Raw genomic sequence first — 27,271 nt, 5'->3', positions numbered from 1 at the left:
TAGTATACGAAACTAACAGTTGCGATGAGAGGACATCAAAGGCTTTCACAAGACCCGCGCATCAATGGCTGAAGTGGGTTTGGTCAGCGACGGCGGATGGCTGATGACGCTGGAGAGGAAACTTTGGATCCCCGAGTTCAAGTAATGTGACTCAGCGTTTAATGTGCGCGATTAAATTACCAAGTGTTCATTTCTTCTTACATTTTCAAATTATGCTGTTGATGCGCTGTGTAAGCCTCCTTTCGTTGTCTCTGCGAAGTTTGTAAACAGTGTTGTGATCGTCGTAGCAGAGACATCGGGGATTCCTGGCTTTTTGCGCTTTTATTTCGCTGCTATGTATGCTAAAAAGCGCTTGTGATTACCTAAGAAGCTGCCAGATTTATTGAGGTGGCGTTCGATTTGCTTGCGATTGGGTTGACGTTATTTTGGATGCATGTCTTTTGGTGTGCGGACTTGCGAACTTTCGCCTCGGAGAGCACTGATGAATGTAAACTCGATGACCTTTCGGTCAATGTTCTGCTTTCCAATTCTCGCTGGTACCGCAGCACGTGCGATTATCATACCTGACCTGCTTCGTAACGTGCGGCGGCAGTGGCGCATCGATTTTATTTTTTGGTGGTCGCTATGTGCGGTTCCGAAAATAGACCGGGCCGCGCCACTCGAGGAAGTGATCGATGCTATATATACGGCATGCGTGAACCCAAAATCAAATTTAGGCGCTTTGCTCTTGTTTTTATTTTTGTCCCGTTTTAAGAGACCGCTGTTGTGTCCCGCGTTCGTGACACTGCCTGCGCGAAGAGGATCGAGTCGCGGAAGGCGCGGAAGCCCAAGGCTAAGCGTTGCGTAAACAGTGGATTCCGCGAATCTAGCGCGGTACGTAGTCGGTCACCTATTAGTCAGCCCCGAAGATATTTCACGCAAAGCGCGCGCAAGCAATTGCGCACTCTTCCGTTTCGCGGTTTCGCTCTTGCGTCGTCGAGACTGGTTTTGTGTACGAACGCGTGCGGAAACCGAGCGAAACCCTATTGCGTTGAAGGTTAAGGAGACGCGGCATTCAGATGAGAGTTGTCGAGATGCCGAGAGCATCTGCAAGCACCGCAATTGCCGCTTCCGGCTCGTAGGCGACGAATGGAACTCGCTTTATTATTATTTCTTGCCCTCTCGTTCTGCCCGCTAACGGCTCCCAAGGCTGTGCGCTGCTGCTCACGCCTAGCTAGCTGTCGCAGGCCGTAAGAGCATTCCAGTCGTAAAAATCTGCCGGTCTCTTAATCGTGGCAAAACGCTACTCTGGTCAGCAGGTTTCTGTGGCTGCTCCTTCCTTCTGCATTAAAAAAAAAACAGCATAACATACAGATAATTTGACGCTCAAGAAATAGTCTAGGTTCGCATACTGCGCCTTGCGTACATTGTACATAAGTAGAATGTCTCCAGTCTTCAACTTGTTCTACAGACAACGCACTGTAGCGCTCTCCATATTTATTTTGAAGAAGCTCATTTTGTCGCACAATATACTCTTTTATTCAGGCACCTATGTTCTGGTGCGACCCAAGTGTTTTTTAACAATGCTTAGCTTCGTCAGCAGTTTATGTTTAAATATTGCGAAGTGCAGTACTTGCATAGAAGCCATCGTCTCTACCTAAGGTGGCATTTCTTCCTTCTGTTAATTATTAGTATGGGACATTTTGTGTGCCCGTAAAAATTGAATGTTGCGGGGAAATATAGCTGATAGCTTGGAGATATAACCATTCATGTGTCTCTCGAATAATAAATAATCTTTCACATGCGAAAGAATGACCTTCACCTCAGCATTGGTGAAAAATTTGTTACAGGGTGAGCGCAAAACGTAAAGTTGAGTCATGTGTATAAAGCATGATAGGAAAATGATGCCTCTGCAAATATTGGGCTTTGATTAGTATTGATGTTTTTTCATGGCTCTACATTTGAAGATACGACTTTCTTTTTGTCCCACATCAATATTTAACATTGAAAATAATTTTGCAATCAAATTAAACAAAGAAAAATGGGCATATTTACTTGATTGTAATGCAAGAGGTGACTTTTTATTGTGTTTTTATTGTGGAAGAAAAAAAAAAGCTGTTCAGACTTGCAGACGGGTGAGTTGTTTCATATTTGAAGATAAATTGGTGTGTGCGAATTGAAGAGAAGGACACATGAAAGATGGGACAGAGACAAGTGCGACCCTGTCCCATCTTTTCTGTGTCCTTGTCTTCAATTTGCACACACCAGTTTATCTTCCAAAAAAAAAAGAATTTTGTTAATTATTGCACTCTTTAAATAGCCTGATCTTAGTATTTGATCGTAGTGTGAGGGTAAACTTCAGGTAGCAATAATCTGGAAAAAACTCATTACATACAAGTAAATACGGCACTTTAAAAAACAAGTGTTTTCTTTGTCCACATTTTGCCTTGAGATTAGTCAAGAGCTTTAGCTTGCATGTATGTAGATATGGGATGGCCACTATGTTATAGCAACAAGAGCACCAGCTATGTGGTCTACCATCTTCTTTTGATTAAAGCGCTTTGTGTTAGAGGTAATACAGAAGTTCTACAAAGGTGGTACATAGGTTTGTCTTGGCCATCATCTCATGATTTGTTATAATAATCATTGTGCATTCACCTTTATATACTGTCACCAAGGGTGGTGACATACAGTAAACAAAATGTTGCTGTAATACATTTGAAAGATGCCCAAGATTGTACCATTAATTCTGCAGCTCTTAGTTTTGCACTGCAATGATGATGATGCAGTTGGGGCATGGTGTTAAATGCTGAATTTCATATAAAAAAGCAAGCCTCTTATATCGGAGGGATTTGACACATCTTTAAGATGGATAATTCAAGTAAGGCTCATTGTTAACTCACCCACTTTGCTGGACACAAGTATCAAAAATATTATTAAGATAACATTGTATCAGAAGGTACGAGTAGCAAATGCATGGCAGTATTTATTGTTCTGGCTGCATTGTTTGCTGATAAGCACCTTTGAAATATAGCATCACCGACCTTGACCCGAAGTCATGGTTACAGTATTATATATGGACGTGCATTGTACAGCGACAGGGCAATTGATTCTCGCTCGCTCGAGGGCTTTGTGTAAAACCATTTTTAGTGTGCTGTTTGTGAAGTATTTTCTTCATTCCCTGAATAATGTTTAATACTTTATGCAATCCTTAGGAGTCAGCATAGGTGCAAGTTGGCTGCACCTTTTTATTTTATAGGAACTGTGGCTCAGCAAAATATGAGAAATGAAAGAAGTAGCATGGGCACATTTCATGTTCAAAGTATCTCACACCCATAAGCCTGGCAGCGTGTATTGTTATAGTGCCTACTGCATCGCTAATATTATGGAGCAGCTCAAAGGCGTCTGTTGAAAGAGCTCACTCATAGTTTTGCTACGCTGAAAGTTCGTGATCACATTTTTTATGTAGTACCAGAGTTCGAGAGTAAGTACATGGTGTATTATTGTTAAATGGCAATGTAATGCTTTTAATGTAGACTCGCTGCAAAAAGCCAAAACTGTCACTTTCTTTTGATAAGATAGTGAGCCTTTCACCGTTATCACAACAGGTAGGTTTACTTTACTTTCAAAAGGTATGGTCAATATGGTACTAGGAGCAGTCATAGTCTAGCGTGGTGTCACAAAATTCTTGGGTAGGTTCCAGGCAGCATAAACGCATCACATTAAGTGAACACTAATAATGCAGTGACATAAGTAAGTTAGAAAACTGGGCTAAAGAGCAGAGCAAGAACACTACAATATTATTAAAGGAATCTGCAATTTTTCATGAAAAGCTGCCTTGTCTTTACTGTTATGATACGTGGAAATTGCTCATGCGGTAAGCAGCTGTGAATTTGCTGAAGATGCGTGCAAAACATGACCTTTGTTAAGGTGTCGTGAAACATTTGAAAGGGATTAATGTGCGAAATATTTTTGCATCAGCTTCCCTGCAAAGCTGTTTTGTTCATTCAGGTCTTCTCTGCGACCTTGTGCGCTTATTTCTATAATGAAATGAGGAGAGAAGGATAATATATCTGGCCCATGCTTTCATTGAATGGAGCTAATAATAAAGGTACTGGCTGCCTGGAACACCTAGTCAGGCCGTGAATTGTTGGGTTGGGTATCTTGAATGGCAGCGATACTTCTTACTCTTTCTCTCTTTAGAACGGGTAATGAAAACTACAATGCGATATGATTCCCGAGTTCTGCAAAAGGAGGAAAAAAAAATCGAAAGAAACATACAAGTTTCATTGACATCATGCTCACATTTCCTACCACGACTCGCTAGGCCACTGTTGTGCTAGACTATGCGCATGTGTATAAATTGCTAAAACTGTCTTTGTTGCTGTGTAGTAAACTTCGAGCTTGAAGAAAAAATGTAGACGTAGGGACAACGCAGGCTATGGCTAGTTATGGTAGTTTTAGTTTGGTGCACCCTAGAGTTGCATATTTGGCTCATGGCATCTTTCAACTTTAATTTTGCCTTTTTTTTTTCATTTATTCTTATTAGTGGCATGTCATGGCCCTGTGAAAAGACAGGAAGAGGCCAGTTGTGATGAAAGGTGGCACTTGCTACTAACTGTGCAGGTGGTATTGCATCTTTAGCATGTGCCACCGAAAAACAAAATTAACTTCATTCTTTTTAATTATTCTGTTATATTATATTACACTGCTTGTAGAACATGTGCACATGTCATGATGTCTGGGACAAAACTAAGACAACGTTCCTACTTTATTGTCTGTTTTGGAAACTGGCAGGTCTGATAAAGGATGCACCAAAGCTTTTGTAGAATGGTAGTTGTGTGTTCAGTATCTGTCTAAAATAGCCACTCAATATTGAGGTTGTAGTTCTAAGAACATTTATGCACTTTTATACTGGTGCTTATTAAGGGAACTGGACGGTCAAAGCCAGTCCCAAATCCCCCACCATTCTGTGTCATAGTAATATTGGGGTGCTAAATCCACACTCTTGTTCTTTTGTGTTACACTCTTGTTCTTTTGTTTTTTTAATTGTGCAACACCCCACTTTCTCATGGTATTTCGTGTTTAGTTTGAGCTGTTATTTATGCAAATATCATGCAGAGGTCGTGCAGGTTCTTGAAAACTCTAGGATTAAAAAAATGTATATCTGAGGCCTTGAAGCTAGATCTAAAGCTTTTTTTTTTAACACAATGAAGACATAGGTTATTATGTCAGTAGCAAATTCTGTTGCTACACTTTATCAAGTATGCCTGCCACAATGGTGTAGCGATTATGATGGGCGGCTGCTGACACAAAAGTCGCGTGTTCGATCCTGGCTGCGGCAGTCACATTTTGATGAAAGGGAAATGATAGGAGGGCTGTGTACTGTGGGATGTCATTTCACACTAGAAAACACTGGGTTCTTGAAATTTCCTATGCCCTTCAGTACGGCATCTCTCATAATCGTATTGTTGTTTTGAGACATAAAACTTTGGATGTTATTATTACTTTATCAAATACAAAGTACTTTTTGATCATCCCAAGGCACTTTGATTGTATCTGTCTTGACTCCTGCATGTTGGTGCTGCAACTGTCATTTCATTGCCTTGTTATATATCAGAATGTGCGTCGCAGGACTTGCATGTACAACAAATGTACATGCATGAAAAATGCATGCCATGACATGGGGCTGTTGCAGTTGGTTCTCCAACTTTGATATCATAATCTGGATGGCACGCACATATAATATATATAAAGTAACCTTGCAAACTTCCCACAAGATGAATCGCTCAGATAAAATGATACCCATGTTGCCATTTTAACTTAGCTATAACAACATGACATGCATGACGTACCATCATTAGATTTTCATGACATGATATACATTGCAAGAATGACATGTCTATAAGTTTATGACCAATTTAAGTGAAGTAAAGTTCTATTACATTGATGTGTTCTTACCCTCAGCTAAGCTGCTGTAAATACCAGTGTTAATTTTTATGGCTTGCTAATATTGTGGGTCTTTTTTGTGGCAGTGATGCTTTGTTGGTACGTTGTACTGATAAAGCATTGCCAGCATATGTGATAAGCAGTGCTTCAAGCGTCAGAAAAGTGCCTAGCCAGAGATATTGCTTGGGTTTGCTCAAGAGGTCCCCAAAGGCCATATGCTTCCTGTTTGCCTTGCACTTGAAAAAAAGGAGAAACGTTATATTCTCGAAATGAGAGCAAGATAGGGTTCGATGCTTGTCGTGGGCAGTTGCACTAGTGTCGCCGCAGCTGCCACAATGCCTTACATGAAGGCTGTTTGCCTAACGCAGATCCAGTTGGAGAAATTGAATACCTGCACGGATGAAATCAACCGGCTAGAAGTTGAACTAGATGTGAGTATCTCTGCTTAGTTCTGTGACGATTGACCATTTCTTCTATATTGTTTTGTTTTGTACGCCAAGTGCCTCAGTATTATCGTAAAATACTTCTGTAATGCATTGCCCCTTTTTGTTATGAGAGGCTATAGCAGCATCTCTAAATGAATTACCTTTGCCGCTACAGTGATTATTTTCCCCACAAGTGGGTGCACTTGCTGCCTGGTATTAGTTTATCTTCCATAGTTATCTACCACTGACAAAGAGAAATCAGTCGTACACCATTGTAAGTGACCAAAACTGCGCAAGTGTGTGTGCTATTATTGTACTGTATCTGGAGAGTTGTTTTCTGCTGTTTCACTACCTTATCAAGGAGGTTTTTGTCAAAGAATTGCTACTATGAAGATAGTAAAGTAGCTGTAGCCTGCTGATTTGGTCTTGCTACTATGGGGAGCTATTTTGACCTGGCGACTGTGGTGTGCAAATTCGTTTCTCCTGCACTGCATTCGTACCAAGGACATTTGTTTCAGTGCTGTTAAGTGTATGTGTTCTTTCAGCACTAAAACCCAACTGTAATTACTTTTTTTTCCGTAATGCACTTTGGGAAACCTTGTGCTAGTGAAAAAATGTATGGGTAAATGATGAAAGGATGGTGTAGCACTCCACCATCTGTCCTGTATTCATCAAGATTAATGTTTTGTTAGTGAAACATTTGATCTTTATAACAAATAAATAAAGTATACTAGCCTTTCCTTCTTATTTTTCAGGAAGCAATAGTGGTCATGTTAGTTGAGGAACTTGGTGCTAGGAAACACTTTGTTTTAAGAAATAGTATGTGAATTGTTCTGTTCGGTTAAACCTTTTTTCTGGTGCATACTAAAATGTAATTTTGAGCACAAGGATAGGCATAGTGCGTCTGGGTCACTGAAGCATCAGATGTCGCTACATATTTTTTATGAATGGTTGCAGGGAAACCTTGAAACATTCTACTGATTAGGCACTAAAGGCAAGTGTTAACTTTAACTAGAATGATGAGATTGTGATCTTAGGAATTTTGTCAGCATTTGGCTTATTCCTAGAAGCACCCTCAGTTCGTGGACAATTACATATGGGAATGGTACACGTCAATTTTCGGTGAATAGAGAATGCTTATCTCATGCACAAATTTATCGGTGCTTGGGGTAACTCTCCATCATATTGGAAATATTCAGGGTGACACTGATGCTATCGTAAACAGCCAACAAGTAATACAGAGGGTCTGATTATGTTTGAAAACAGTATTGGAAGGGTATTACTTAGCTGTAATGTCAGGTGCATCATATTCCAGTTTAACTGGATTCATCACTGTTAGTGTTCAACTACTCTTAATAAATCATTGCTAAGACATTGTGTCTGCTTGTGCTGGCACCTTTTATCTGACGTGGCAATGTCCAATAATTTTGTCTGACATACCTTTTGCCATTTTAGTACATATACATTATGAGCTGTGCTCTCGGTAACAACAGTAAACCTTTTAGGCCTTTTGAAATGCCATCAAAAAGGCTTGACTTAGTATTTGGTCTCGCCAAACTTTATTTTTCAGTTCCTGTAATGCCTGATGTTTGCTGTGTGTCTCATATGCTTAAATTTGGGGCTGCAGGATGCCAACTCTGCCTTTCGAGCAACGCTCAGTGATTCTAGTCACAAGCTGCGCATTCTGGCAAAAAAGCTTGGAAAGTCCATCGAAGCGGCACGACCATACTATGAAGCCAAAGAATATGCACAGAAGGTAAATGGTTTTTAGGTAAATGGTTGCATTGTCAAGTTTGGTTGCAAATTCAAGTTTGTGGTAGGTGAGATTCAAGATACAGTCGAACTCCGCTACAATGAACGCCGCTTTGAAAAAATTTCCGCCAACGAAAAATTCACGATTTCCCGTAAGCAGTTCATAGGAGTCAATGCGTAAATATTGTCGCCACAACAAACACTTTTTCTTCAATCGTCCCGCTTCAACGAAATTTTACAATGCAATTTCAGGCTCATATACTTACTTCTATGTAATAAACCCTGTCTTTAACATTTCAATGCATTTTCAAAGCCTGAAAATGCGTCAACGAAGTCTAAAAGACGCGTCAGCACCACCAGAAACCGCCGCTATACCGCCCCTGTTCAGCAAGCATGGGCGCCGCTGTTGCTCGATAGCGATTGCAATGAGACTGCCCTGCTTTTGCCATTGGCTTGCTTTTGAGCTGCAGACGATGCGAAGCTGTAAAGCTCAGTCGCTCAGTTCATGGGTTCCTTCACGCAACTGCTGGGTGCAACCGTAGACTGATGCCTTTTCCGATTCCGATGCTTATCATTATATTCGCGCTTGGCCAGTGTGGTAACTAATCAGAGTGGCTGTTCGTCCGTATTATGAACAAAATCGGCTAGCTGCGAGTGATGGATGATAAGAATGGCATAGAATAATTCAAAAGTCACCGCTCCACGATACCCTGCCTCCATCTCGGCGTTGTCAGATACTTCTGACTGCGGACTGCTGCTCGTGTTAATGTGTTAATGAAACTGTTTGGTTCGTTCACGAAGATGGTTTTAGGCATTGTTTTAGCGTGCTTTTCACCATGGCCTCGTTATTCATGGGTGAGAATCACATCGGGACGCTGTTAGGAAAGAATGGGAGGCAGCGGACATTGTCTTAATTTTGAGAATAAACGTTCTTTTGTTTTGCTAGCTCAGATCAGCTATATATTTTATTTCTAAACTACAACGAAATTTTCGCTTCAATGAAATTTTTTCCGTGCCCCATCAGTTTCGTTCTAGCGGGGTTCTACTGTACATTTCTGTGAGTCGCTATTGTGGAACTCACATCTGTAAATTGAAGAGCTTAAAATGCAGTAATGTATATTATCAGTAAATATGTCTGTGTTTAAATGTCTGATTGTATGCTTATACTGGTTGCCCTAATATATTTAACTTGGGCACTTTGGCTTTTGTTGACCAGCCAATGACAATTTACGACAAATAACTCTGGAGCACATTAGCCAGGGTGGAAAAGCTCTTGGGTAATTATCAAGAGGATCACACATTTCTGACATTCAGCATTTAGAGTGGTGTAATGAAGTGCCCAGCAATCTGGTTGCTTCCTAAAAAAAAGACAAAAAGTAAAGAAGAAAAAATTAACACTGCCAGACTTGATCATCAAAAGCCAGTATCTATCTTTTTGTTGGAAAACCGCAGTGAAAATGTCTTTTCCTTCTTGGTTCATTAGCGGGCAAAGGAACAGGACTACATTGTGCAGTTCCTCAATGCTGTCAAGAGATAAAATGTAGTGGATTGAACATTCAACATAAACAAACGGCAGGTCATCACTATTTCTCTAAATAATTGTTCACCCACCATATTTTTTAGTTAAGTCGCCTTTAAAGACTCTATACGTAATTTTCACGTTCTGTGTATGTGCTACTTTAATGTTGTACCATGAGCTGAGGATCGGAACAGTGCACTACCTGTGAAATCGCACAGCATGGAAGGATAGCGAATCTTCAGGCACACACTGCCAGTCAAATTATACCCCACATTTGTTATGCTTTCATTATTAACTGTACTTGACTTTGTATATTTTGAAAAAAAAAAAAAAAGCAGAAATCGCGGTTTTATGTTGCAGTGTCCTGGAACTTCGCAACTTTAGTTTTCTGCACATGATTATAGGACGTTATTGGGTCAGAGTTTTCGCAGATTGTGAATGATAGCACTAAATCGGAGAGGCAGAACAGAGATCCGCTTTGTAATACTCTCTCAGCATTGCCAAATGTGCATTGTGGGCACATGTTTAGGGGTTTTTGTTTCCCGAACTCTAACCTAAAAGTGTCGAGGTTTGGACCACACTTATCTTCCTTCCTGCCACTTTTTGTCATTTTGTGTTTATCACAACGGTGTGTGCACCCCCTATGACGGCACCTCCATTTCGAAAAGAAGAACTAAGAGATACAAACGTCTCTGGTGGGTGCAGGCGCAGCTGGAGTGCCAGCGGGCGGCAGTGCAGTACCAGCGGGCGTCGGAGGTGCACCAGGCGGCAAAGGAAACTATTTCACTGGCAGAACAGCGCTTTCTCAGTAACCAGACGCAGTGGGAGTTTGATAATGCTTGGCAGGAGATGCTCAACCATGCTACTATGAAGGTATGTGATTACTATGCTATGTGATTACTATGCTATGTGAAAAGTTGCAACTTTAGTCTTTAAGGAATAATGTGAAGCCCAAGTATAATTGCATACTCACTATTGCTAATGCTGGCAGTTAGCCTGGAAGCCATTGAAGGCACCGAGTGTGTAAAGCAGTTCTAGCGTTAAATGAAGTGCGAAAACCAGCAGCTTTTCTACTTGTACGAGCCATATCTGTAGTATGCTATGTGTTCTTTGAGCTATTGATGTGAATGCCTTTTCTTCTGCATATCATCAATCCTCATTGTTTATATGACTCGTTTCTTAATGTGGCTGCATACTCTGTTTCAAAGAATTGGCAAGTCCTTTCATTCGTCAGTTTCTTAAACTCCTTCCTTACAGCCGGCCTGATTGAACCTTGTGAAAGATGGGAAATGATGGATAGTTGTGTACCTCATTTCAGTCTCATGCAAATTGTTAGTGGCTTCTTAAGTTACTGTGCGTGCTACCATTGTCTCTGTGAGCGAAAGTATATAAACAATAGTTTCACAAAAAGAGTCATAATTTCTTCATAAGTGAGATGCGTTAACTGAAATTGATAAGCGGATCAGAAAATCCTAAACAAGTTTGAGCCGCAGTTCTCAATATCAAGTTTGGTTGACGCGTGGGGAAGACAGCTTATCTTATCATAGGATTCCTGGTTCATGTGCTTTTGCTAAATAGAATAGCTGTCGCACACATTGCACCTGAAGGTGTCTTTATATGCCCTTGTAACAGCGTAGTCTGACTGTAATGACTGATGCCTGTTATGGAGCTAGTGTCTTCCTGTTTATTTGTCTCTTAGGTGATGGAAGCGGAAGCGATGAGGCTTGAAAGTGAACGAGAGCACCGCAGACGGGCAGCCTCATTCACTGAAGCAGAGCATAAGGTCCACTCTCTCGAGCGGCGACTCAAGAAAGATATAGCCAAATCTAGGTGAGTTATTATCACGTCCGGTGCCATTCTCTCACTTTAGTAACTCCCGGTGGAATAGCGCCATCTTTTCACCACATCTAGTGGGGCAGTACAACATTTCACCTGTGCCTATGGTTAGGTGTGGCATTCACGAATGCTAAAAGCCAGTAAGCTAACACTGTCACTCTGGATTAACTGAATATGTGAAGAAAGAAATATTTTTGCCTTTGTTTTCTACAAGTGCCTGCAACACCGATGCGATTCATTCACGGGCTCACTTTTCTGGCTCGGCACATTTAGTAGTACACTGCTGTGTGTCACTTCGAGTAAGTGTTAGTGCAAGAGTTGTTATGCTTTGTTCCTTCTTCTTTATGTTTGCTTATAATGTTTTGGTGCCTGTTCTGAGCTATTGATTGGGAATATGAGGTACATTCACGTTCCTTCTGTTCTGGGTGTTGTCACACACTTCGGCTGAGGCCCCGCCGATCTAACATCGATGTGCTGCAGACTAGCAGGCTTACACTTTACGCTTCGGCCTGCGACGCCTGAAAGGCCTTGAAGTGGTACATTTAAAATTTATTTGCAGGTCGGTCGACCCATGCGGGGTTGCTCGTGTGGTGATGTATGGGCCTGACCGACGCACTTATAGAGCAGACACAGACATTTGATAAAACACACACAAGCATTTAATTAAGACAAGGGCAATGGCAAGGAGATTACGAAAATAACAGAGGAAGAAACACTAATACACGAATGAAAAGAAACAGATACAAACAAACAATGCTCTAAAAGAACACTACAAATGGTACAGTCAAAACACACATAAATGTAATGTTAATAAAATAACATGATGGAAAGAAAAGAGGGATACAAGAAAATAATTACGGAGCAAAAATCATGCTCGCACTTCTGAGCTTCTTCGTGCGACGCAGCGCATGGCACTACAATTATTGAAAAGCTGGTTATAATAATATAACAGTTAAAAAATGTCACAATAAAAAGTTCCATACGGACAAGGCCAGCTCTTGGTACACATAGGGGAGTTGACGAGGTGTCGCTGAAGATCTCGCCAGCTTAGTAGATGACGAGGGTGCCCGGTCATATATACGTTGCCCAGTCACTATGTGCTCGTCGCCTACGCGAGCCTCGCGACACTGAGGACCACGTTTCTTGCTGGTTGCACGTCAACTGCCGACTTTGAAGCAGTCAAAACTTTTTCGCGCCGTACACGTGCTCCCGTCCTCTCAGGAAGTCATTTCTTCCCCGTGGATTCGGCTCCTCGAACACAAGAATTGAGTGGTGGGGGTTGGCTTCTCTGAGCTCCATGAACAAATGCCTGCGTCATCCTTCTACCCGTCGGGTAATTTGGAGCATGAGGATGTGCTCGACTCTCGATTGCCACAAAGCACAAACGAAGCTTTCGTTGCGTTGTTTAACTTTAGCAATTCTCTTTTTCCTAGGTTGCTTTGCATCCTTTGTTTTTTTTTTCTTTTGCGGCGCCTTTTCTTTTTGCAAGTGGTCCAGTGCTCTCTTTAGAGAAGTCTCCTTGCGTTATTTGCAGAGGAGGAATAGTTTTGTCGGCGTCGATCACTGCAATGTCCACAAAGCTGGGGTAATCTGTACTCAAATGCTCAACGACTGAAGTGGTGGACAGCTTAACCGACTGCTGTAAAATGTAAGCGTTTTTCTCAGGGCTGCACCGCTCGCACCTGGGAGAGTTATTTGTCGATACATTGTCCAGCTCACAGTGTGTCTTAGCACACGTCTCTGACCCACAGTCACTGCAGGGATTCTTGCCTCTCGGGCCGATAGCATGGCGAATTTTTTAACTGTTACCTAGCTGCCATGGTGACGAACAAACACGGGGACTGTGTCAGGTCAATTACAGACGGCCATACTGTATCATCAAGACTCTTGGCACTGCCCCTCGTCGCCATCACTGCCTTCAGGGGCCTTTGTGGCCACAACTGGACTTTAAGCAGCTAACACACCAAGCTCTGTCATGAAGTGGCTGTTCACATCACACGTACTATCTTTTTATCTGACTGACAAGTCGGCACATCCGGCCTGTTTGCAAATTTCGTGCCTAGCATCCCTGGCCTCAAGCACGCCGCAGTCTTTCAATTTTCTGGCGCAATAGCTGAACATGATCCTGGTATGACTGCTTGTTCGGACCACAGTTGGCCACACTACTGGGCGTTCTAGTGGCTAAGCTGAGATCCGACTGCGTTGCACACAGTCGGAAGCGCTCATTCTTCTTCTGAACTCTTAGCCTCGAATTCTCTCGCTCCTGTTCCATAGAAAATTCCAGATGTTGCCTGTACCTAATACGTCTGGCATCGCTCAACGAAATTATAACTATTATAACTATAAAACTATATTATATTATAACTATAAAATTATAACTATAAATTATCAACGAAATTATAAAACGCATTGCCTACAAAACCAAAGGCTTTGCCCGTTCAATTAGCTAATAAAACTCCGTGTCATCCATTGCTATAAACAGTTGTCAACCAACAAAACAATAACAGGACGCTCAGAGTTACATCAGCCTCCCAGACATCACCACGCGATCGACCAATCCTGTCGTGAAAGCCAGATAATGTCACACACTTTCGGTGAGGCCCCGCCTATATAACATCGACGTGTGGCAGACTCGTAGGCTTCCACTTTACGCTTCTACCTGCGATGCCTGAAAGGCCTCAAAGTGGTTGGTACATTTCGAATTTATTTGCAGGAGGGTCGACCCGTCCGGGGTTGCACGTGTGGTGATGAATAGGCCTGACCGACGCACTCATAGAGCAGACACAGACATTTGATTAAACACACACAATCATTTAATTAAAACAAGGTCAATGGCAAGGAGATTAAGAAAATAACAGAGGAAGAAACACTAATATGCGAATGAAAAGAAACGTTCAAAAAAACAATGCTCTAAATGAACAATACCACTGGTACAGACAAAACACACATACGTGGAATCTTAACAAAATAACATGATGGAAGGAAAAAAGGGATAGAAAGAAACAATTACGGAGTGAAAATCATGCTTGCGCTTCTGAACTTCTCCGTGCGAGGCAGCGCACGGGACTACAATTATTGAAAAGCTGGTTATAATAAAATAACAGTTTAAAAACAACACAATAAAAAGTTCCATACGGACCAGGCCAACTCTTGGTACACGTAAAGGAGTTGACAAAGTGTCCCTGAAGCTGGCGAAGGGGTGTCGCCAGCTTAGTAGACGACGAGGGTGCCTGGTATCGCAGCCGTCTTTATAGGTTGCGCTGGTCACTTCGTGCTTGTCGCCTATGCGAGCCTCACGACACCGACGACCACGCTTCTTGCTGGTTGCGTGTCGACTGCTGATTTTCTTTTCGCGGCGTACGCGTGCTCCTGTCCCCTCAGGAAGTCATTTCTTTTTCCTCGAACACATGCGTGCCCGTTTCGGTACAGGTGTAAGGAAGACGCGGTGGCGCCGTCGTTCGGTCGTTAGTGGCCGGATGTCGTCTTCCCAACACAAAAGCGCCCTTCCTTGGACGATGGGGTGCGCGGGCGAAACGAAAATTGCAGTTATTTGTGACAGATGTACAGTTAAGCAGTGTTTTCATTATTTTTCGGGTGCAGCTGTGACATGAGGGTGGTGTTGCGCTGTGTTGTGTCTATGTGCCTTCTCTTGTCCGTGTTCGTTGTCTGCGCTACCATCCATCATCAGCTGTGACATGTTTCATTCTATTTCTGCCTTGCAGGTTATATTTTGAAAAGAAGGCTGCCTTTCAGCAGAAACTCCAGGTACGGACACACTATAGGTCAATTGTTTGAACTATTAAAAGCATGCTAGCCTGACTATTGCATATTCTGTGCTGAACCTGAAAAAAGATGTTTTCACAATTTCAGTCTGTTCAGTTAGATTCAGGTGGCACGCTCGCTTGAATAAATGAACAGTTATACTTCGAAAAAGAATATACTTGCAGTTGAATGGCTGAAAGTGTCATGGACAGGCGGTCAGACCCTTATGACAAAATACATATTGTGTTAATTGCATCTCCTCACTGTTGAAGATACGAAGCACTCAACTCAAGCGGTACGAGTTATCACATGACATTACCATTTGAAAGAATACTTTCCTGTATCTCACGAGTCTTATCTGCAAGAGATTTGACATTGGTTTCAAAAAAAATATCAATACTGATCTGCAAAATGACTATAATTCTGTAATAGAGTTTTTGTTCTGTAGTGGTGTTCAAACAAAACGATATTAATCGTAATAGGCTAGAAAATAATGTGAATACTATTTAGCAAATTCGCAAAAGCTTATTCCTGCTAAGTCGTTGGCCTCTGATGGCATGCGGGCCATGTGTTTGAGACTCCTGTCTTATACTAATTCAATATTTCTTTTACTATACTACTGCTTTTTGTTTGACTTGTTTTTCAGGAAATAAAGAACCAAGTAGAAGTGTTGCGCAAAGCGGTGATACAGTCCAAGCAAGCATACACGGATGCACTGCACAGCCTGGAGCAGATCTCCACTGAGATCCACGAGCGGCGCAAAGCGCACCTGCCAGCTCGAGAGCCAGGAGTTGGTGCTGAGCACAAGCCCTCACCAGTGCCAGGCGGTGATGCTAAGCCGGGTGACCCAGGTTTGTATTTGTCCTGGGTATTGCAAGAATTTTACTCAAAGTATTTTATTGGAATGGAATACAAATTCAGATATCAACTTGGCAGTTTCCATGCTGTTTCTTGTTGACAGCAGCTATCTAGCTTGTGGTATTTGCATAAATGCATAAATGCTTGTTTCCACATACATCAGAGCCCCTCTAGTTTGTTTTTCATGGGAGCATCTCAAAAAGGGCAGTAGCTGAGAAATTTCTTACAGGAAGATGCTGTTAAAATCTGGAGAAAGTTCTGCTAAATAATAAAACAGGTGCATTTCATGCAGTTCTACATGAAAATAATTTGTTCATCAGTATATGGCCGAATGAAGTCCTTGATCAGCTCCAGCACTCAATAGGCAGCTCTCCCTGAGGCCTTGAGGGTTCTTATTCATATTGTGAAGTCACACCCTGACAGCCCCAAGAAACAGCGGCAGAAGCAAATTTCGTGGGCTATGCTTTTGTAGTTTGCATGGACTAGGGTTTTTGGTTTAGGGCCCCGCCGCGGTGGTCTAGTTGCTAAGGTACTCGGCTGCTGACCAGCAGGTCGGGGGTCGAATCCCGGCTGCGGCGGCTGCATTTCCGATGGAGGCAGAAATGTTGTAGGCCCGTGTGCTCAGATTTGGGTGCACGTTAAAGAACCCCAGGTGGTCTAAATTTCCGGAGCCCTCCACGACGGCGTCTCTCATAATCATAGTGTGGTTTTGGGACGTTAAACCCCACAAATCAATCAATTTTTGGCTTAGGTGTCGGGTGCTGGTATATAAAGTTTGTTATAAAAGTTACACAGAACAATCTTGTAGTTCTACTGCAAGTTTGCTACATATCAAGCAGGAAAGAGTATTATAATACACCAATGTATGTCAGTTCATTGCTGGTACCGGAAACCAGAAATGCTTTACAGTACATGGGAAAACATTAAGTGAAAAACACATTAGAGGGCGCTTTGCATATAATAATTTCTACATCAATGTCCTAACTGCTGTGAGAAATTTCATGTGATGTATTAGAAATGTGGATTTTGTAGGACCTATGTTTGTTTTGCTTTTTCTGTTTATTAAGTAGAGATGCGATTCGAAAAGAAAGTTGCATTAATCTGTAGTCTGGGGCAATGAAATTTTGCTGTAAATATTGTCTTTTATGCTGATTTCAGATATATAATTAGTTTTATAGTAAGTTGCGCAGTTTTACATGAAGATGTGTAAAGTATAGTTTGTTTTGGACAAACACTTTTTTCGAATAAACATATATGTTTCTAAGCCATTAATGGCTCATATTGCTCTGAATTAACTGTGCAGTGCAAATAACTATCAAGAAAGTACATAGAAAGCATTTTAATAGACAGAAAAATTTACCATAAATGTGACAGTTCTTAGAATGCTTAGTTCATCCTAATTGCTTACTTTAGGTGTGTAGGGAACTATGCGAACGACGACGAAGCAGCATGAAACGGCAAGCCACAGCGTTGGTGCACGCGCGACCCGAGCTTGCGTTTGTTTTGTATTTCCGGCCTGTTGGCGTTCCTCGCTCTTCTGGCGTTCCTCGGCCTTCCAGTAGGTCTGTACGTAAATAAACTGCGTGACATCTGGTGGAGGTGTGTGGACTCCCGTACAAACCTGGAACTTCGCTCCCGTAAGCTTCCCCCTCTACGTGACACGAACATGGCCACCGAGACGCCTCTCCAGGTGGGACCTTCGACCGTCCATGTCACTTGCGGTGGCGTGTATCCTCAACGAGACCCTCCTATCTTCACGGGCTCCACTGAGTTGGACGTCGAAGATTGGTTGGCGAGGTACGACAAAGTCGGCGCAAGTAACAAATGGGACGACCCAAGTAAGCTGGGCTACGTCACATTCTACCTTGCGGACACCGCGCAACTGTGGTTTAATAACCACGCAGCTGACATTACTACGTGGTCTGCATTCAAGACGGCTATTACGGACGTCTTTGGACGACCTGCGGCACGCAAGCTTCAAGCCGAGCACCGTTTACGTCACCGTGCGCAGCAACCAGGCGAGACCTACACGGGCTACATTGAAGATGTGTTGCATCTATGCAACCGCGTCAACTCTACCATGCCTGAGGAAGAAAAAATCAGGCACATATTGAAAGGCATTGACGACGGCGCCTTTCAGATGTTGCTCGCGAGAAATCCCCCCACCATTGCTGTCCTCGTTTCCCTCTGTCAAAGCTTCGATGAATTGCGTAGGCAGCGCGCAATTGCTCGTCAAGCCCTCACGACGCCAGACACGCTCGCAAGCTTGCACCTAGCTGCCCATCCTACCGATCAGCAGCCGCTGCTTCCGACAATCAAGGAATTCGTCCGCGAAGAGGTAGCGCGCCAGCTGTCGCTGCTGCCACTGACACATGAGCCCACGCAAGCTTTGGCACCGGACCTCCAACACGTCATTCGGACCCAAGTCGCTGAAGCCCTTCCGCTGGTGCATCAGCAACCACCAGTCACAACGCCTCTCACGTACGCCGCCGTCGCTGCTCGGCCTACGCAACAGCGTATGCCGTATGCTCAACCTGCCACGCCACCCTATGTCGTGCCTACAACCCTAATTGCGGCGCCGTATCCGTACGCGAGATCTTCAGCTCCATTTTACCGTCACTCAGACGCTTGGAGGACGCCGGATAATAGGCCCATCTGTTTTGCCTGTGGTATCGCTGGACACGTCGCCCGCCACTGTCGCCGAGATCCCCCTCCAGTCGACACCGTGGGCAGGCCAATGGCGTCGTCGTCTAGGACGCCATCAAGGTACACCACTGACGGTCCTCGACCCTACGCAAACCATCGGTCACCATCGCCCCGACGACGCTCTCTGTCACCTATGCATCGCCGACCTGCTACGGAAGAGGGAAACTGATCGCTGCAGCTCCGGAGGCAACAGCTGCATACAATTCGAACTACTTAAGGCCTCCATCTTTCTCGCCGCAAAACGTTATTGACGTCGATGTTGAGGGGACCGCCGCACAAGCGCTTATCGACACAGGGGCCGCCGTTTCCATAATCTGTGAGGCCTTATGCCGCAAGTTGAAAAAGGTGACGACGCCTCTTTCGGGCCTGATGCTCCACACGGCCAACTCGCAGTGCATAGAACCTATAGCTGTGTGCACTGCACGTGTCATTATCCAAGGTGAACTTTATGCCATTGAATTTTTTGTGCTGGCATCCTGCTCCCACGAAGTCATTCTTGGATGGGACTTTCTTTCGCGTCATCGGGCCATCATAGATTGCTCACGTGCAGAAGTTGCCCTTACACCGCTGCCAACCTCTTGTTTGGTGGATTCTCTTTCTGAAGCTTACAAACTTGTCGTTGCAGACACGGAAATAGCACCGAGAACATCCGCCCTTGTAGCCCTGACCTGTACGGCCGCTCCTGCCGGAACTGTTTTGTTCACTCCGTCTGACGTATTTACCCGCCGCCGTAGCCTACACCTGCCCTTTGCCGTACTCACCGTGGAATCCGGTGCTACCGCCATGCTCGTCGCGAACTCGCTATCGTCGCCAGTTACCTTACTTCGCGGAGAATGTTTGGGTAACATACAAGACGTTGACCTCTTGCACCCTCTAGAGTTCGCCGAACACGCACCTCACCTCCAGCTCAATGCTATGACGCCACCTGTGGCGACACTGCCCGCGCCAGACTCATTCCAGCCCTCTGTTGCCGCTGAGCTATCGCCGACACAAAGAAGCGAACTCTTGTCCCTTCTTCGAGAGTTCCGTTCTGCCTTCGATTGCGCTCAACCATCTTTGGGTCGCACAGCGAACATCACGCACCACATTGACACCGGTACTCATGCTCCCTTACGCCAACGACCATATCGAGTTTCAGCGGAAGAGCGCCGTATTATCAACGAACAAGTCGACGATATGCTCAAGCGTGGTGTCATCCAGCCATCGCAGAGCCCTTGGTCGTCCCCTGTTGTACTTGTGCGCAAAAGGGATGGGTCCATCCGATTCTGTGTCGACTACCGCCGGCTCAATAAAATAACTCGGAAGGATGTGTACCCGTTGCCACGCATCGACGACGCTCTCGATTGCTTGCAAGGGGCAGAATATTTCTTCTCTTTAGATTTACGCTCAGGATATTGGCAAGTTCCAGTGGCTGATCCTGACCGATCGAAGACTGCATTTGTAACACCTGATGGGCTGTATGAGTTTAACGTCATGTCGTTTGGACTCTGCAACGCCCCAGCTACCTTCGAACGGATGATGGACACCATCCTTCGCGGCTACAAGTGGAACACGTGCCTTTGCTACCTAGACGATATCGTCGTTTTTTCTCGCGACTTTTCCACTCACCTTGATCGTCTTCGTGCTATTCTCACGTGTCTCACCTCTGCTGGCCTTCAACTTAACATCAAGAAGTTCCATTTTGCCGCACGTCAGCTCACTATACTGGGTCACGTCGTCTGCAAAGAGGGTGTTCTCCCGGATCCGGCGAAACTCCGCGCCGTGGCCGACTATCCGAAGCCCAATTCCATCAAGATGCTTCGAAGTTTTATCGGCCTGTGCTCATACTTTCGTCGATTTGTGCGCAACTTCTCTTCCATCATCGCGCCTCTTACCAACCTGTTGACAGCTTCCAAAGGCATTTCTGCTTGGTCAAAAGAGTGCGACGAATCCTTCACCGCGCTTCGGCGGTTATTATTATCACCTCCAATACTACGTAATTTTGACCCTGATGCGCCTACGGAGGTCCACACCGACGCCAGTGATGTCGGTCTTGGTGCTGTATTGGCTCAACGAAAACCAGGGTACCAAGAATACGTGGTTGCTTACGCGAGTCGAACCCTCAAGAAAGCCGAGTGTAATTATTCCGTCACGGAGAAAGAGTGCCTCGCAATTGTCTGGGCTTTGACGAAGTTCCGCCCATACCTTTATGGCCGCCCTTTCGAAGTCGTCACGGACCACCACGCTCTATGCTGGCTATCATCGCTCAAAGACCCGTCGGGGCGCCTTGGTCGTTGGGCGCTTCGCCTACAGGAATACGACATTCGTGTTGTACACCGATCCGGCCGCAAGCACTCTGACGCTGATGCGCTATCCCGCTCGCCGCTACCGGCTGACACAGCCTCCTCGTCACCTTCTTCAGCTGTCATAACACCAATCGACTTCACAGACATGGCATCGGAACAACGCAAAGATGTGTGGATTTCCCAACTCCTCGCCTTTCTGACTGATCCGTTAGCTAATTTAGTTTCAAGAACTATCCGCCGTCAAGCCACACATTTCGCTATTCGAGACGACCTACTCTATCGGCGGAATTACACGTCTGAAGGTCGGAAGTGGTTGTTAGTGATACCCAACCACATGCGCTCGGAAATCTGTACTGCTTTCCACAACGACCCGCAAAGCGCTCACCCTGGCGCTCTCAAAACGTACAACCGTCTACGTCAGCGGTACTACTGGCGTGGCATGTACACATTTGTCCGCAAGTACGTACGTGCTTGTACTGCATTCCAGCGACGTAAAGTCCCACCTCAACGCCCTGCCGGTACACTTCAGCCTCTGCCTTGTCCAGCGCGTCCGTTTGACCGCGTCGGTATCGACTTATACGGACCACTTCCCACGTCGTCTTCTGGAAATAGGTGGATAATTGTCGGCGTGGACCACCTCACGTGTTACGCGGAGACAGCAGCACTACCTGCAGCAACCGCGAGGGAAGTTGCGTTTTTCATCTTGCGCAACTTTGTTCTTGCGCGGGGAGCCATGGTGCTCCCCGCGAACTTTTGAGCGACCGGGGGCGTGTTTTCTTGTCTGACGCCATTCAAGCGTTGCTCGCTCAGTGCAACATGGTTCATCGCCTGACGACAGCATATCACCCGCAGACGAATGGCCTCACAGAACGATTTAATCGCACTCTCGGTGATATGTTGACGATGTACACAGCTTCAGACCAGACTAATTGGGACACTGTCCTTCCATTCGTCACGTATGCGTATAACACCGCTACGCACGCGACAACAGGGTTCTCCCCTTTCTTTCTGTTATACGGACGCAAACCATCGTGCACGCTGGACACTATCCCCCCATACACGCCCGACTCCTCTGAGTACACTGCAATTTCTGATGTTGCCAGGTACGCAGAGGATTGCAGACGATTGGCCCGTTCTCTGACAACCGAGGACCAAGGCCACCAGAAGCTACGGCTTGACACCGACCGACATCTCTCTACTTTCACGACTGGTGCTCTCGTTTGGCTCTGGGTTCCACCGAGCACTCCTGGCCTTTCGTCAAAACTACTGGCACGATACCACGGGCCCTACCGCATTCTCGCCCGTACGTCGCCCGTCAATTATGAGATTGAGCCATTGACACAGTCTCATGACTTACGCCGTCGTGGCCGAGAAATTGTGCATGTGAGTCGCCTGAAGCTGTATTACGACCCGGCTATAGTGACTACGCCTTAAGTCGCCAGGTTGGCTACGCTATTCACCGGGGGCCAATGTAGGGAACTATGCGAACGACGACGAAGCAGCATGAAACGGCAAGCCACAGCGTTGGTGCACGCGCGACCCGAGCTTGCGTTTGTTTTGTATTTTCGGCCTGTTGGCGTTCCTCGCTCTTCTGGCGTTCCTCGGCCTTCCAGTAGGTCTGTACGTAAATAAACTGCGTGACAGGTGCATAATAAGTGTACCAGGAAAATCAAGTTTTAAAGGAGATACTTGCACCCTCCACATGTTAAGGAACATGTGGGAAAAATTTCATACTGATCGGACTACCAGAAGCACTAAAGACAAGATGTCCTAACTAAAGAAGTTGCCCGAAAATGGATCTTGTAGTGTAAGTGAAAGCTCATCTGTGCAGAAAAGATATGATTTTTAATATGATTTTTTCCATCATATGAGCTTGGCAATCATGGTTATTTTGAGTATGTGTCTTTAGTGAACTGCTCATGCAAAATGCAAATGGCAAGCAGCGAGGTGACAATTTCTAGGGGACTCTAGACAATGCGATCTTCTTGGTTTTTTAGTAGCCACATTGTGCTCTTTAAAAGCGATTTTAGCCTATTGCGAGTTTAATTACAATTTTCTGATTTTTTGTGAGAAAATAGAGAACCTAAACTTGGGAAAGCCAACAAAAACAAGAAATATGTAATTTTAAACATGTAATTTTGGAAGAAAGTTGTATTTTTCGACTTGCATCTCCTTCTAAGAAGATTATGCTAGGAATGTGTAGAGCACTTTTTCTCTTTTTGCATGGGGGGGGGGGGAAGATACAGCATGAGACATTGCTCATTATGTACACACCATAAAATCGAGAGCAAGCGTCCTCTCTGATTTCACAGCTAATTGCAAGTTTCCCGCCATTCCGGAAAAGCACCCCCTCACCTCTCTCGCACTTTGCACCATGACCACTCATCATGTTCGGACCCAATCTCAAAGTGCATGCGCCTCAAGGTCGTCACGAAAATTTTACTTTTTATTTATTTTCTACATGAGGTTCATGCGCAAAATTGGGTGCAATACACCCATGACGATTTTCAGGCTGTCATAAGCGATAGCATAGCCTTGGACATATGTACTTGCAATTCAACGGTGGTGTCTGTCACACACTAGTTAAACAAATGTAAGGCCTCCAAGACTTGCATCTGTTGTCCAGAGATGTTGCATTTGCTCATTATTGGAGGTGCTTCCATGCCATGCTTCCTGCAGTCCGATGACTTTGCCTTTGTGTTTTTGTACCATCGTAACGCGCTATGCTATGAACAAGAGCCAGGAGGCTTCTGAGGATGTCCACGTGCTTCTTTTTTTTTCTCTCTTTTTTTTTCTGGCTTGCCGCCGTCTTGAGTTTTGATGCCATCTAGGGAACTCACCCCTCTCCACTTTGCTGGTGATTTCGAGTTGTGAAGGGAGTGTCCTTGCTTAGGGCATCATGGTGTATTTACATGTAAAAATTGCAAGCTCATTATCTGTGTTTAAAATGGTAACATTAAGTTTGTAATCATTTCGTGGCCTTAGTATGGGCATCATTAGTTACTACTAACTTGGCTCTTTTATTGAAAGCAGACACTGAGGACGCGTAATTGTACTATTTCCTGACAAATGGTGGGACAGTCTGAGTTGGGAACTGGTGTGCTATTTATAAATGAGCTCTTTGGAATATTGTAAGGTGTCAAAAGCAGGGGCGTGCGCAGAAATTCTTTTTCAGGAGGGCTGGGGGGCACCTCCTTGAAATGGTAATCTTTCACTCTATCTGCCATTGTATGCCATTCTTCTGTATGCCCTCTTTCGCTTTGTATTCCACCCCCTTGCTATGACACTGTCGGAAGGGTTATGAAAGGGGCAACTGACATTCCTTGCGACTTCATGCTACAAATAGGTAGTCGTCGGCCATCCCTCTTGTGGCGTGCCATTTCTGCCACTAAAGGGACATAGTCAGAAAGGTCTTTATTTGTACGTAAGACCTGCGAGGTCTGTTAGTTTCAAAATTTTGCCGTTTCTAAATTCTGCCTCCCACGTGCAGCGGAACTCCACTCACGAGTACTGGAAGCCTCCATGAACTTGCTTCGGCAGACGACCTCGCGACTACTGGACATTCCTGGCGGAGACGGGCCATTCTCCAAGGCAGAGTCCGAGTCCTATGGTTCCCTCGGCTCTTCGCCGTCCAATGGCAGCACCCTCTCGTTGCCTACTGACCTATTCAAAACCACCATGTGTGATGTCCTGTCTGGGCTTAGCCTGCAGGAATCGCCATCACTGGCTGACGATGAGGAGGAGAGCCCAGTGTTACGAGCCAGCCTAACATCATCTGCTCGTTCCCACATTGGGCCCATGTCACCTTCGATTCGCGCTTCGGCACCACCCAGGATTTGTGGTCCCGATGACTTTGAAGAGGTGGACCTCAATGCAGACTAGGGAGCACCGTTTTCCTGCCTTGCAAGCCAAGGAAGGAAACAGTAACCAGTGGCTGCTGGGCCTTTATGCAGGTTAGGCGAGTTGGTGCGTACTATTACTAGCGTAGTCGGCCATACTTTATGAAGAATGTTTATGTGCCATTGGTAAGGAAAAAAGGGGGATGTTTACAGCTACTACTGGCAAAGTGTTGGAGTGAAATTGACATCTGTCACGGTAGCTTAGAACATTGAGTGTCGCGCTGCTGAGCTTGAAAGCACGGGTTTGATTCCCTGCCGTGGTCGCTGCTTATCGATGGGGTGAAATACAAAAAACACCCGTGTACTTCGGTTTAGGCGCACATTAAAGAACCGCAGGTGATTGAAATTTCCGGAGCCCCCCACTAAGGTGTCTCTCATCATTATCTAAGGGTTTGGGCATGTAAAACCCCACTGATTAATATTATTAATATATATAAAATTTATGTGAGCTCCACTGAAATTGTAAGTGTTCTTGTTAGGTTGAGGGGATGAAATGAAGAGTGAGTAATTGATACAGCATGTGCCAAAATCTAGATTGGGTATGCAGTCCGTTAAAACATGTGGAAGACATGAAGTGCATGTATGAAGACATGAAGTGCACATCTAAAAAGTAACGAGGTTTTTGCCCTTTAAGAACACTTCAGACATTGACAGCAAGTTTCTTGGAAGTTTTTGTAGCTTTTATCTCCTTTTTTTGTTAAAGCCTTTAACTAAGCTGTACAAGTAGTTACAAGATGCTAATACCCGTGCCTCATGGGCATAGAAAATGACGTTCGGTAGCGAAGGCATTCAGTTCCCGAATGACATTTTTTTTCGGCGGCGCTGTTACACGTCTAAAGCGAATGGCATTTGACTTGATGATGTCGATCGCAGCACCTTCCTTGTGTGCATTGGGTAAGTAGCAATAAAAAAATAAACAAGTGTTTACAAGCTTTATACACATTCGATAAGAAATAAATGAATAAATAAGCATATTATGCTGCCGTTAAATTTCGTTCGTTACTTTGTTTCATGACGTTGCAACCGACCATGTAGCAATTTAAGCCAAAGCTAGTTAGATCCGCAGCATAAAAAGAAAATGGCGCCTGTCGCGTTTATTTTACAGCATCTACTAGCTGAAGATAAGTTTTTAAGCACTTGTTTAAGTGATTAGTGTGAATAAAATACGTGAAAAGTTTTCTTCCAGTCGAATCAAATGTCATGTTATACAATTAATTCATCAGCTGTGCCGTCGAGAGTACGCATTTCTCAGTTGAATGAGTTCTGGCGGTGACAAATGGCATTTGGGCGAGTGCCATTTCGTTCATTCATGTGGCATCACGCGAATGACATTCAATCTGAAGGCATTAGGAGATAAATGCCATTTTCTCTGCCCGTGTGGCACGGGCATTGCTGTTGCTACATTATTATGCAGATGCCGTGAGGCAGTGGTGTCAAATTTGATTGTTGGATTTTATTGTTGGGGAAGCAAACGGCACTAATGAAAGACAAGACCTGCGGCAACCAGAAGAACATCAACGTAATTCCCATGATTCAGGTTGTATGCATTGAGAGAATTCCAGCCAGGAATTCAGCGATGCTTTGATAGGTTTCCGTGACTAGGAGCTTGAGTCATTACTCTCCTCGCTGTGAAAGCTAAGCTTGCTGCTGCAACAGTTGAAGTTGGGAATTGCATATTTGAAATAGAAAGTGCGTACAAAAGGATCGTTGAAAATTACTTCGGTTTGAATTTAATTTCTATCCAGTCAGAAACAGCCTTCTTAAAGTTTTGTCCACAAACACTGGATTTCAGAAGTGACATTGTAAGTTATATTGGTGCAGATATGTAAACCTGAGGTCTCACAGACTTGTCGTGTCAACCAAACTGGTTCTTTCATTTTGAAATGCAATGTTGGCCAACTTCGAAAATTCCCTCTGGTAATAAGCATCAATCTCTCTATTTTATTTTGCAGGCTGGCCACACGTCCAGTTACCGCTTCATACTACAGGGCTTCCTTCAGAAAGTGAGGTACCATATACCTACTTCACTGTTTAGCTCATTCAGCACCTCTAGGTTCCAAGAATGCATTGCACAACCAGTGATCTTATAAGGCAGCGGAATCTCGCCCAAATGCTGATGCTTAGCCTGTTAGTATTTGGGTCCATGTTTTAGTTGCGCTCCTTATGGACTTGTATGTATTCATCGCATGTAGTATATGTTGCATGCTCATAGTTCTTTTCTTGTTCATTTGTAGCTCGAAAATTTGTTAGGTGCCATCAGTTATCTTGTTTTTTTCTCCCGCTGCACGTGTAAAATATGTA

The 27,271-nt window shown here is 44.4% G+C and overlaps 1 protein-coding gene across 1 annotated transcript; it reads left to right on the top strand.

Annotated features, from left to right (window-relative positions):
* Positions 1–27,271, top strand: LOC142805133 (SH3 domain-binding protein 5 homolog). The gene is made up of 9 exons (XM_075891160.1): positions 1–141; positions 6,297–6,359; positions 7,981–8,109; positions 10,330–10,497; positions 11,324–11,454; positions 15,183–15,225; positions 15,869–16,073; positions 24,562–25,024; positions 26,923–27,271. The coding sequence occupies exons 1-8, from the start codon at positions 97–99 to the stop codon at positions 24,951–24,953; spliced, it is 1,176 nt and encodes a 391-aa protein (XP_075747275.1). The 5' UTR covers positions 1–96; the 3' UTR covers positions 24,954–25,024; positions 26,923–27,271.

The sequence above is a fragment of the Rhipicephalus microplus genome, chromosome 1 (assembly GCF_043290135.1).
Source record: "Rhipicephalus microplus isolate Deutch F79 chromosome 1, USDA_Rmic, whole genome shotgun sequence".
Taxonomy (NCBI): Eukaryota; Metazoa; Arthropoda; class Arachnida; order Ixodida; family Ixodidae; genus Rhipicephalus; species Rhipicephalus microplus.
Note: the sequence above shows the minus strand (reverse complement) of the source record. Positions and strands in the feature narration are given on the sequence as shown.

What these genes read in the sequence shown, in the direction of transcription:
- LOC142805133 (XM_075891160.1), top strand. Translation starts at nt 97, where the DNA reads ATGGCTGATGACGCTGGAGAGGAAACTTTGGATCCCCGAGTTCAA. An exon ending in CTTTGGATCCCCGAGTTCAA is followed by an intron (nt 142 to 6,296) that starts GTAATGTGACTC and finishes TGCCTAACGCAG; the next exon opens with ATCCAGTTGGAGAAATTGAA. An exon ending in GGCTAGAAGTTGAACTAGAT is followed by an intron (nt 6,360 to 7,980) that starts GTGAGTATCTCT and finishes TTGGGGCTGCAG; the next exon opens with GATGCCAACTCTGCCTTTCG.